This window comes from Hippopotamus amphibius, chromosome 4 (genome assembly GCF_030028045.1).
Source record: "Hippopotamus amphibius kiboko isolate mHipAmp2 chromosome 4, mHipAmp2.hap2, whole genome shotgun sequence".
Taxonomy (NCBI): domain Eukaryota; kingdom Metazoa; phylum Chordata; class Mammalia; order Artiodactyla; family Hippopotamidae; genus Hippopotamus; species Hippopotamus amphibius.
In genome coordinates this window covers 6,179,483-6,191,589 of record NC_080189.1, presented here as the reverse complement: position 1 = coordinate 6,191,589, position 12,107 = coordinate 6,179,483, and the positions used below count along the sequence as shown (strand labels likewise).

General features: G+C 63.0%; 1 protein-coding gene across 1 annotated transcript in view; it reads right to left on the bottom strand.

Moving 5' to 3' along the window:
- Positions 1 to 2,322: 2,322 nt before the first annotated feature.
- KCNH2 (potassium voltage-gated channel subfamily H member 2) overlaps positions 2,323 to 12,107 on the bottom strand; it is a 32,460-nt gene continuing 22,675 nt past the window's right edge. Inside the window, exons 6-15 of the mRNA XM_057733815.1 lie at positions 9,365 to 9,793; positions 8,469 to 8,856; positions 7,942 to 8,141; positions 7,168 to 7,420; positions 5,879 to 6,072; positions 5,510 to 5,609; positions 4,597 to 4,869; positions 4,335 to 4,521; positions 3,824 to 4,001; positions 2,323 to 2,599 (exon numbers count right to left, since the gene is read on the bottom strand). Of these exons, the coding sequence (XP_057589798.1) occupies positions 2,471 to 2,599; positions 3,824 to 4,001; positions 4,335 to 4,521; positions 4,597 to 4,869; positions 5,510 to 5,609; positions 5,879 to 6,072; positions 7,168 to 7,420; positions 7,942 to 8,141; positions 8,469 to 8,856; positions 9,365 to 9,793 (2,331 nt within the window). The 3' untranslated portion in view covers positions 2,323 to 2,470. The remainder of the gene's footprint in view (positions 2,600 to 3,823; positions 4,002 to 4,334; positions 4,522 to 4,596; positions 4,870 to 5,509; positions 5,610 to 5,878; positions 6,073 to 7,167; positions 7,421 to 7,941; positions 8,142 to 8,468; positions 8,857 to 9,364; positions 9,794 to 12,107) is intronic.

The following is a 12,107-nucleotide window of genomic DNA, read 5'->3' as shown; positions in this document are numbered from 1 at the left end:
CCCATGTGTTTCCACCGAGGAAGAGCATTTACAGGTTTCCCGTCCGCTGGCGCAGCCCCCACCCTGAGCACAGACATGTGCGTGTGCGTGTGCGTGTGCCTTCCCCCCCACACACACACACACTCATCCCTGGAAGCACACACATCAGGCCTCTAGGCCCAGGCAGTGCCCTCCCCTGGTGGCAGGAAGCTGACTGTGGGCGCTGGCCTGTGCCCCAGAGAAATAACCATCGTCAAACCTGATATACAGCCTAGAGAATGCGGGCAAAGGTTTCCTTCCCTCTCCTCCCCCTGCTCACCAACACTCCGCCCTGACTCACTGGGCTGGCCCTCCCCCCTCCCCCAGGCTCTCCCAGGCTCCCCCAGCCTGCACCCCCACACCTGGACAGAGTGCGGTGAATCAGCGCTGAGCTGCCGGATGAAGATGCTCTAAGGACAGGGCAGAGGGTAAGAAGGATGGAGACGGTGCCAGAGAGCGGGGACTTGGCCCAACACCTTGGCCACGGCGTGCCAAGGGCAGCGAGCTTCGTCTGTAACTTTACTTCTCACCATCGGCCTCACAGTGGCCTCTGCCAGGGTCCGTGTCCTGCCCTGGGCTGAAATCCTGATGGTGTCTGCTTGTGCCCGGAATCCACGAGCTGATACTGAATCTGGGGCGTCCCCCCAGCTAGAACCCCCACCTCGCACCCACACACATCAGTCCACCAGCGAGGCCTGTGCGTGAGCTCCCAAACCACGAACAGATGCGTGTGCACACTCACAGGTACACACATGTCCACGCGAGCCAGGGCCTGCCACACAAAGCCGCCTTTCTCCTGGTCCCCCTCTCTGTGCCACTCTCCCCACCACCCAGCGTCTCACCCTTCTCCCCACCTCTGTGCCCCCTGCCCATCTTCCACACCGTGTTCCCCAGGGCACACTGAACTCACAGGGGCCCCTCCCTGGCACCCTCTGGGAGGGGAGCCAGGGCCCTGTGCAGAACCACCGGGAACGTCTCTCTTCTCTCTCCCCAGTCTGGGCAGAGAAGCTCCCTGCAGAGTCGCCTCCCAATACCCTCCCCACCCCAGGCATGGGCAGTCACGCATTTGTCTTCAAAACAAGGTTAACAAACCCACCTCCACAGGTCAGGGGTTGTAGGGTTAAGTGGCCGGGGAGGCCCTGGGCAGCACTGTTGCCCATCGGCCCCTCCTGCTGGCGGGCAGCTGCCCTGCCACGGCCAGTGCACAGCAGCTCCTCTGAGGCAGCGTGTTCACACAAGACCAGCAGCACGTGACCACACACACACGCGCACAGGGACACACGCAGCCACCACCCTTCACTGGCCCCAGGATATCTGTTCTGACTTGTTCCTCCAATAATGGGAATGAGTCACCCTGAAACTTCCACCCGCTTCAGGCAGCTCCTCTGGTCGAGGTTCACAGGGGACCAAGGGATGGAGGTGATCAAGTGAGGTCCGTCTGCAGCCAGACACCGTGGGGCGGGGGCTCTGGTCATGGCTGAGAAGACCAGCGTGCCCACGGTTAGTTCACCGTGGGGGCCCCGTTATATAGGATCCATGTGAGTCTGAGTTAAGGTCAAGATAAGGCCAAGTTGGGGGCCTGGCCAAGTACAGCCCAGGTTAAAGTCAGTACAGGCTGGGGTCACGAGCTGCGTGCACGAGAAGCGCACGGCTGCGTCAGCGGTCATCGTGGGGCCAGCTTCGGGGGCCAGTGTGCCGCCCAACAAGCCACCATGACCCTGAGGGGCGGGACCCCAGGTCTGGCATCCCATGAGGACAACCTCTGTATGCAGAACAGTCCAGGTGTCTCTTCACAGGACCAGGACCAAATGGAAGCAGGGCCCTTCGGAGGCAAGAGGCCCTGGAGGTGACTTGTGTCAGCCCCGAGGGAACTCTCCCACCGCACACACCCCACACCCAGAGGTCGGAGCTGCCCCTGCGGGCCCCGTGCACACAGGTCGGCCCGGGTTCCCTCAGGGAGGCCAGCGCACAGGGCGCTGTGAAAACGAACACGGGGTAGAGTGTGCTGACGGCCACACCCTCCCAGCACCACTGGAGTCTCCTCGGGATAATTATTTATTATTCATGGTCACCAGCATCTTCATTAATTATTCATATGATCCTTAATTATTATCCTTAACAATAAGAGCAGTAAATAGCAGAAAAGTCCTTGAGGTGCCTAAGGCCCAGGGCCGGGTGCCTCCGGGCAGTTAGACCAGCTACTGCCCCCAGGGCAGTGGGGGGACCACAGACCCCCATCCACTGCCCGGCCCTGTCCCTGTCCCTGCCCCCCCCCCCACCGGGGCCCAGGGGACCGCAGGAGGAGATGGTCCCAAGGGCTAGGGGAGGGGCCGTGCCTTCCTGTTCCTCTCCCGTCCGCGGCCAGGGCCTCCTGGGCAGGGCCTCCACGGGGAGGGGCCCAGGCAGTGCGCTGAACCCTGGGTGAGCCATGTGTCCACACTGGGCAGCCCCACTAACTTCCCGGGTCTGAGCCATGTCTGTGCAGGGGCTGGGAGGTGAGGGCCCCCAGCTGGCCCGGCAGGGAGAGGCGTCGAGCGGGGCCGTCTTGGGGTAGCTCCTCGCACGCCATGAACTGGGAAACCTGCAAAGAAAATGGAGTATGAGAAGCTAGACGCCGAGGAGCGGGGGAGGGTCAGAGGACAGAGAGGGTCAGGAGACTAGTGACAGACAGAAGAGGGCTGGAGGGGACAAGGAACAGGGCCACAGCAGACAGAGCGGGACTCCAAGCTGCTCTGGGAGAAATGCGTCCTGGGTGGGCAAGAGCCAGACCAGGCGGGGGGTAGGGGGCCCTCGGGAGCTTCTGTCTGACACACAGAGAGCCCAAGGCCACAGCTGCTTCCCTTCCCAGGGAACATGGCAGCTGGACTCAAACCCAACCCGGAATAAGGGGCCCTGAGCTGGCACAAAAGCTGGACAGGAAGAGAGACGAGTTTCCTTCCTCCAATCTAGAAGGAGCTCAGGGACCTAGAATCAGAGGCAGGCGGGCGGCCAGGCCTCGGAAGGCCAGGGAGAGTGCCAGGGCAGGCGGGAGGGGCTTTGTGGGTGCTGACGAGTCTGCTGTGAGATCTCTGTGGGGGAGGCTGTGAAGGGAGACTGGCACATTCGCTGACGTGGGCCCTGGTGTCTGCAAACAGGAGCAGATGCCAGAAGGAGGGGGGAGCAGATGCCAGGCCACCTCTGGTCGCCAGAGGAGCCCCCTTCTTGAGACCCAGACACAGCTCTCCTGTCAGGAGGCCAGGAACACACATGTCCACTTAGGAGAGGACACAGGGCCTGAGGCCCATCTCCAGCAGGAGGGGAGAGACACGGGCCGGAAGTGCTACCCTGGGGCTTAGCCAAAGCCTTCAGGACAACCTTGCAAAGTGCCGAACATGAGCGTCATTGGTTGGCAGTAGAGCCAGACCCAGGGGGTGTCGGTCACAGCAGGGGCTTGGGATCCTATTCCAAGTGCACACAGCACAGAGCACTCACCACCAGGCCCCAGGCTCAACTGTCCCCTCTACCCGCAGCCATGACACAGGCACCTTGAGTAGATCTGGCCATTCAGGTGACACTAGGGGAGCGAAAGCCACTCAGCCTGCTGGCTTCCTCAGCCCAGCTGTCTGGGGGCTTTGTCTGGGGGCTCTCTTATCTTGCTCTGTGCTTGCAGCTCCTGGGGCAGCCCTCCTCCAGGAGTACAGCCTGGGAGGAGGGCAGGGACAGAGTGGGAAGAGGCTGGGACCCAAGGCCAAGCAGAAAGGGCAGCAAAGCAGGTCTGGGGTAGAATCGGGTCAGAAAAGGCAGGGCCGGGGTGCTTGGAACTCACCTGAGAAAGCGAGTCCAGGGTGAGGGTGGGGATGGGGCTGACGGGTAGCAGAGGGGAGGTGGAGGTGGGGCCAGGCCCCGGGGTGGTCACAGCACTGTAGGCAGGCGGGACCAGAGTCATCTGCCTCTGGAGCAGCTGCAGGACGGTGGCCATGTCTGCACTCAGCCGGGTCTCCAGCCTGGGGCAAGAAGGAGGAGGATGCTCTGGGTCTCGGAGAAGTGGAGACACCAGTAACCGCGACTTCAGGACCACCCTATGGACAGCCAGCTGGTCAACCCCAAGCCCAGTCTTCATCCTAGGTGTGGCAGCCCCTGGCTTGGCCCTGAATGTAAGGAGAGGGTCAAGCTGCTGGACACACGGAGAGGCCTAGACAGAGCAGACACCCCTTGCATCCTAGAGCACTGCCCAAAACCCACAGACCACCTGCAGTACTCCCGCGCCCCACACCTACTAGCCCGTCCCCCTGGACACACACAGCTGGATGTAAGCTGCCCACAGGGCCCACCCTCACCTGTTGAGCTGCCTCTGGAGGGCATCCAGCCTGCTCTCCACGTCGCCCCGGGGCCGCCGGCCAGGGCTGGAAAGAGGGATGTTGAGGAGGCTGGGGGCAGGGGCAGGGCATCGAGGCAGCTCCTGGTACTGGCGACCCCGGCTGTCCCCCCAGAAGCTGAAGATGTTGGACACTCCTGAGAAGGCGCCTGGAGCCAGAGAGCTGGGTTGAGGCCGGGACAGAGGCCACTCCCCCCACCCTGGCGGGGGGGCCCTCGCCCTACCTGACAGTGGGTTACAAGTGTCGCTGCTCTTCTCGAGGTCCTCAGTCAGGGGGTCCCCACCCGGCAGCTCTCCGGGGGGCCTGGGGCTGGAGAAGGGCACCAGGCGAAGGGGGCTGGAGCTGCGGCCTGGGCCCTCATCCTCACTGCTCTCGGGGCTGGAGGGGCCGCTGGACAGGCTCTCCCCCCACGGCCCCCCCTGCCGGCCCCGGCCACTCGGCCCTGCCCCCGCCCGGCTCGGCCCCAAGGCCGACACCTCCCCTGGCTGTTCCGGGTCTGTGGGAAACAGAGAAGGGGCCTCAGAGCGGGCCGGAGGCACAGAGGGGAGGGGCGGGGAGGGGACCGGGGGGGGGGGGGGGGGGGGAGGGGAGGGGAGGGGAGGGGACCTGAGCAGTTCTGGGCCAGGACTGTGGCTGGACGCCCCCGTTGTTTCTTCTGCTATCTTTCCCCCACTTTCAAGAGGACTGAGAACGCCAGGGGCGGGACCAGGTCGTCTGTGACCGCTGGCTGCCCAAGTACGGGCAGCAGCACTGCTGGGAGGGGCTCTCTGGGACCCCGGGCCCTCAGCCCCCATGCTGGCCTCCTTGCCCTCCTTTGCCCTGTCTTTCCTCCCCTCATCAGTTTAAAGCAGCGCCCAAGACGCCAGTCCTGTGAGGACCAAAGAAATTTAGGCACGCCCCTGTCCTGGAGGGTGGAAGAGGGCTTCCTGGAGGAGGCGACATTTCAAGCGGGCCTGAAAGGGTGGGGTGAGGAGGTGGGAACACTGAAGGTAGGGGCGATGGTCCGTGGAGCCAGGGAGAAGCGAACCCGCTGGACCCCGCGCTCCGCCCTCCGCCCCGCCCCGCTTCCTCTAGGCCCCGCCCCACCCCGCCTCCCGGCTCACCTGGACCCCGCCCCCTCCCCTCCCCCGCCTCACCCTTGTCCGTGCGCCTGCGGAAGGACAGCTTGCGTTTGCGTTGCCGGTTGAAGCCGCCCTCCAGCTCCGCGCTGCCGGGAGAGCCGGGGATCATGTTGGTCTGGAACCGACAGAGGGTGTCAGGGCCCCTCCGCGCCCACCTGCCCTGCCCGGTCCCGGCCAAACCCCTTCATGAACAGAGAAGGCGGGGCTGGGAGTGCCTGCTCTGCGGGTGTGAGGTCTGCCCCAGGACCAGGGCTGAGACTGCGACATTCACAACCTGGTCTGACCCAGATACCACTTGAAAAGGCAGGGAAACAAGCCCAGAAAGAAGGTCACACAGTGAAGGGGCAGCCACCCAGGGTGCAGCCGGCCGCGTGACCCACTCACATCACGCAGGTTGAAAGTGATCTCCAAGCTGGACCAGAAGTGGTCAGAGAACTCGGGGTACATGTCCAGCACCTCCAGCAGGTCGTCCCGGTGGATCTTGTGCAGGTCGCAGTAGGTGAGGGCCCGCACGTCCCCGTTGGACTTCCCAGGGCGAGCGTACAGGTTCAGAGGCTCTCCAAAGATGTCATTCTTCCCTGGAGGCCACCGAGAGGGGGGCTCAGCCCCTGGGCGGCAGCAGAGGCAGCAGGCACCTGTCTTCCGGGCATTCTCACCCTGGCACCTCCCCTCCGTCTGGTTACGCCCCTGGGCCAGGGAAGCATCAGCCAGCCCAACCTCCCCCAGCTCCCAAAGGCAGGAGGCGTGCAGCGCAGTGCCCTGGGAGGAAAGGGCCAGGAACCTTGTGCCTCCCGGCTACTGGGTCAGCCAGCAGCTCCAGCCCGGATGCCCAGCTCTGCCCATGGCCCTGGCTTCCTTGGGTTCTAACTCCCCTGGTACCCCCCCCCAAAGCCCATGTCCCAAACATCCTCCTGACCAATCACTGTACCCCCATAAACAATGTTCTTCAAGCTACAGATCATAACACAGTAGTGAATCAAGACCAGCATTTTGTTTACTGAAATAAAACAGGATAGCATAGCTTAGCACAGCATAGAACAGAAAACACCAGAATGTAGTTAAGGCGACTGTTGTTTAGCAAAATTTTGGTTTCAGTTGTGTGTGGGGGTGTTCGTGGCATGAGCGTGTGTTTATGCTGAACTAAGAAATAAAAATCTATAAAGACCCACTGTGACACATCTGCTCTTGAGGTGTCCAGGGCCAAGGGAAGGACAGGCAGAGGGCAGGAAGTCCCCAGAGCCCAGGCACACCTGCCCACGTGCACAGGTAGGGCAGAGAAGGAATGTGAGGGGAAGAGGGGCAGGACTCCCTTTGCTTTGGAGGTGAGGGCTTGGTTGTACTGCCTAAGGCTGCAGTGAACCACGTGGCCATTAGTAAAATCAGCCGCACAACCTCCCTCCGCTGCCTACCTTGGAGCATCTGGATTTGGTCCTGTTTTAAAGAACAAGAGTGTCACTGCCTGTGAGGAGACCCCGAAGCGAAGCAGAATCTGGGAACCGCCAGAGGCCTCTCCACCTCCCCCTTGGAGGGCCTGAGCTTGGGTGAGTTAAAGGAACCCAAGGTTCCTGTGGGCAGTCCCGGGGCCACAGCCCCAGGGGCTGTGTCCTTGGAGGGCTGGAACCTCTCCAGGCCACGGCAGGCACTTCGGGCCCAGCTCCCGGTCCCTGCCGTACCCAGGATGGCCACGACGACATCGCCGCGCAGGATCTCTATGGAGCCCCGGGAGATGAAGTAGAGGGCGGTGAGTAGGTCCCCAGCGTGCACCAGCGTGTCCCCCGGCGGCGCATGTGTTGTCTTGAACTTCATGGCCAGGGCCCGCAGGCAGCCCTTGGTGGCCCCTCGGAAGGGCTTGCAGTGCTGCAGCAGCGAGCGGTTGAGGTGCAGGCAGATGTCAGCCTGCAGGCACTCGGGGAAGCCCTTCAGCACCTGGAGGCGGGGGGGGGGGGGGGGGGGGGGCTGTCAGCTCAGCAGGCCCTCTCCTGGGACTGCACTGGCACCCCCACTTGGAGATCTGGTGGGGAGCACCAGGGCATCCAGCACAGGGGAAGGACCTGGGTGCCCACTCCGGCTCCACCCCTGCCACACCATCCAGCTCTGAACCCTTGGGGACAGTGCCTCACTGCTGTAACCTCCACATGCTAACACGTGAGGTGTGGAGACCAGCTCCTGCCTGAGGCTGTTGTAAGGATTAAACACAAGCGCCCAGAGCCTGGCCTAGCACCTGCCCCAAAGTAAGAGCTTACCCAGTAAATAAGCCCCATGGGCAAAAGAAAGGTAACATCCTTTCAGGGTCTCAGGGTCCTGCCTGGCGCTAACTGGGACCACCTGAGCCATGGAGTGTGACTCTGGCGGGCTGAGATGTGTCCACTGCACGGGGAGGAGTGCCCACCAATGGCCCTACTTCTTCCAGCCCACCATCAGCCTGTGGCCAAGCCCGGTGGCCTCACCGCATTCATGTCGATGCCATTGGTGTAGGACCAGGCGTGCTGGAAGTACTCCTCGAGGCGCTGGCGCAGAGGGTTGGGGATCTGGTGGAAGCGGATGAACTCTCGTACCCGGAGCATCTGCGTGTGGTAGCGGGCCGTGCCCGAGTACAGCCGCTGGATGATAGCTGACACGTTGCCGAAGATGCTGGCGTACATGAGGGCTGGGGGCAGGGTGAGTGGGGCCCGTCAGCATCTGAGGGACCCTGCCCGCCCCTGTACTGGGTCAACGACACACGCAGTCACGTCTCAGTGGAAGCACCCACGCAAGATGCACAAACACGGAAGCCCAGGCGCACGTGCCCCTCGGCTCTGCCTTGCGCCGCTACCCTGGTGTCCCAGCCCCCAGACATGCCGTGATGGAGGCCCCGGGGGTCTCCAAGTCCCAGGACCCCGCTCTGGCCCCTCTAACACCCTCTCCTGTGTCTCAAGCTCTTCCCAGACCCCGGGCCACTGGCTCGCCCCCACGCCAGCCCCAGGGGCGCACTCACAGCCGATGAGCATGACACAGATGGAGAAGATCTTCTCCGAGTTGGTGTTGGGGGAGACGTTGCCAAAGCCCACGCTGGTGAGGCTGCTGAAGGTGAAGTAGAGGGCGGTGACGTACTTGTCCTTGATAGAGGGGCCGCCCAGGCCGCTGCTGTTGTAGGGCTTGCCGATCTGGTCACCCAGGTTGTGCAGCCAGCCGATGCGGGAGTCCATGTGCGGCTGCTCCATGTTGCCGATGGCGTACCAGATGCAGGCCAGCCAGTGCGCGATGAGCGCAAACGTGCACATGAGCAGGAAGAGCACGGCTGCCCCGTACTCCGAGTAGCGGTCCAGCTTCCGTGCCACGCGCACCAGCCGCAGCAGCCGCGCCGTCTTCAGCAGCCCGATCAGCTGTGGGGGGGTGGCAGATGTTCAGGGAGGGGGCAAGCGAGGAGTAGGGCGCTGCCGCCCTCAGGGGGCATCGGAGGTGAGATGCCGGAAGACTTCTCCCCAGAACCGCCTCAGAATAGAAGAGCCTCCCACGCGCTGGGCCCAGCACACAGTCCCATTCATCTTCCCGCCAGCTCTGGGACAAAGGGCTCGCCGTCTCCACGGCCAGAATGAGGAAACTGGGGCTCAGAGAGCGGCACCCACCCTCAGGTGCCCGGCCAAAGCTCCCACCAGCTTCCGAGGCACTTTCATGTGAATTAGAAGACAGCGGACACTTTGGACAGACGCATTAGGAAAAGGCGAGCCCTCTGGACCTCTATAGCCAGGGAGTGGCTCGTATGGAAAGGGGAGCAGGCGCGGGTTAGCTGGGGCTCCACGGTGTGTCTGCCGCCCTCCTTCTGTGGCCACCCCTTTCACCCCACCACCTGCTGCCCTCCCCTTGCCCCTGCTCCCTGGCACGCAGTCCCACCTCCTCCGAGCCGGAGCCGAAGATGAGCAAGTCGAAGGGGATGGCGGCCACCATGTCGATGAGGAACCAGCCCTTGAAGTAGTGGACAGCGATGCGGCCGGGATGGCTGACCACCTCCTCGTTGGCGTTGACGTAGGTGGTGCGGAAGTTGATGAGGATATCCACGATGAACATGATGTCCACGATGAGGTCCACCACAGCCAGCGGCTGGCAGGCGTAGCCACAGTCAGGGCCCGGGGGGGCCTCTTCCGTCTCCTTCAGCAGGAAGGCGGCCGAGTAGGGCGTGAAGACCGCTGTGTAGATGACCAGCAGCAGGATAAGCCAGTCCCACACAGCCTTGAAGGGGCTGTAGTGCAGGATGGTCCAGCGGTGAATGCGTGGCGCCTGCAGCTTGTACTCTGGCAGCACATCGGCCCCCAGAGACAGGACCTGGGCAGGGGGTGGGGGAAGGTGGAGGTAAGGGCAGGATGTCAGCCAGGGTCTTGGCAGGGGAGGACAGGCCTTGGGCCCTCCAGGGTGGGAGCAGGTAATAGCTCTGCTGGGCCCTCCAGAGAGGAGGCCAAGCAGAGCAAGAGGCAGGGGAGCCTACCCTCAGACGAGCGGACACGGCCACTGACCACAGTTCCCCGTGTGTCACGGGACCTCCTGGCTGGCTATCTGAGTCCAGGGCACCTAGCAGTAATGCCCACAACTGCTGCTCCCACCAGGGATACAGACCCGAAACTGTGGATGTAACTCCCACCTAGTGATCGTGCCAGCCCCACCAGACACCACACACACACACACACACACACACACACACACACACACACATACACACACACACACACACACACACACACTTCCCACATACACTACAGTCTCTGTCCAGAAAATGCTCCAAGGACTACAGCTTCCGACCTGGGCAATGTAAATGGTGGTGGTCACTGCAGTTCCTTACAAGTCCCATTGCTGGTGGCCCAGGGACCGAGGGCCTAAATGTCCCTCATGCCGATGACCCAAAGGTACCAGCCACCCAGACTCTGGCCCCTTTCCACCCAGGAAAAAGAAACCATGACCCTTGCTCCCCCCCCCGCTTCTCGCCCTGGCCCAGGGCAGCCATTCAGAAGTGACCACCCCGCCCTGCACAGGCTCACCTCATGTCCTGCCCCTCATCACCCAGACAGAGGCAGGCTCACCATCCAGACCAGGCAGCAGCAGCCCCACCACTCTTGTCCCCAAGCCAAACTAGGACGAGCTGACGCCAGCTTTCCTGTGCTATCCCAGGGGCCTCTGTCTGTCCCTCTGTGGCCTCCCCTTGCCCCTCAGAATCCCCAAACTCTCCCAGCCTGGCCCTGCCACCCTGGGCAGCCAAACCCAAGGCCTCACCACCCCCTTGAGAGCCAAGGTTGCGGCCCTGCGGGAGAGCACTAAGTGCCAGGGCCCCACGTCCTCGGGCCTCCGTGCTGGGGCGGGCCACGGTGGGTGGAGCTGCAAAGACTCCACTCCTATTCGAGCTGGGGACCCTGGGAGCCACCCTCACCAGATGGACTGTTTGGAGAGCATCTCCTTAGAAGAAGTAACTGGAAATAAAGACGGGCCATAGGTAGGGATTTGGCCACCCTGGGGTGGCCACAGGCGCTCCAGAGGCACATGACAGGTGGCGTGGACAGCGGGGGCCTGGGGCAGAGGAAGGAGCCTGTGTTTGCTAGGCCCCCACTTCTGCCCTCCTTCAGCCCAAGCCACTTGCTCCTTAAGGCAGAGAACAAGGGGTGGTGACCTTTCGGGGGTCAAGTGGGGACTGAAAAAATGGAACTGACCAGGGCCTTCCCAGACCAGAAGGCAGAAGAAGGTTCCTGGATGGGGTTCCCCGCCACATCTGAGAGGCCAGGCCCCCTGGCACCGTGCTGGACCACACCAGACAAATGTGGCCCTGCCCCCACCTGAGCCTACCCCCAGCAGGACCAGCACCACCCAGTGCACAAGCCCAGGGCACGAGACCTGGACCCACAGACCTCCTCTCACAGGGGCCGGCTGGGCTCAGCGCCGCAACCACCAGCTCACCACACAGCCCACGGCCGGTGTGTAACCTCCCCTGACCTGTTGTCACACAGAATATTAAAGCTCATTTAAGTCAAACCCTGAGTCCTCCCCCGTGGCTTGGAAGAATCCCCCCCATACCTGTCCCCCAGTTGGGAGGAACACAAGAGCCAAGGCAGAGAGCTCCGGTGCCAGTGGTGGTGGCAGGGGTGGGGTTCCCCTGCCAAGCCACCTCCCCCAAGCCACCTCCAACTACCCTGCCATCCACCCTGGGCTGGCTCCTGGCTCTCTGACAGAAGCGCCCCCGGGGAAAGAGCGGTGGCTCCCAGGAGATGCCTACAAAATCATCAGCCTGTGGGACCTCGGCGTAGCCCCCAGCACCTCGGGCTGGCCCAGGAGAGGGGGACCAGGCGCCCGGCTCCGCCTGCCCTCGCCACTCATCCCGTGGCCTCTGACCCCCAGCCTCCTCACAGCCCAGCCCCCACACCTGGACCCCTGAAGCAGCCCACGCCTCCCTCGCCCACTGCAGGGTCCATCCCCAACACAGAGTGCTGGAGGGGTGGAGCCCCAGCGTCTCTGTGCCAGGCCAGTGCCACTGCTGCCCGCTCGCTGGGGGAGGTGGGGTGGGAGCAGCTCCTCTCCTCCCCCGTCTCCCCGCCATCCTCTCCGGGCACCCCCTTCACTCCTATTCTCCCCTCATGTCCTTTTGTGTTTCGAGCAAGAA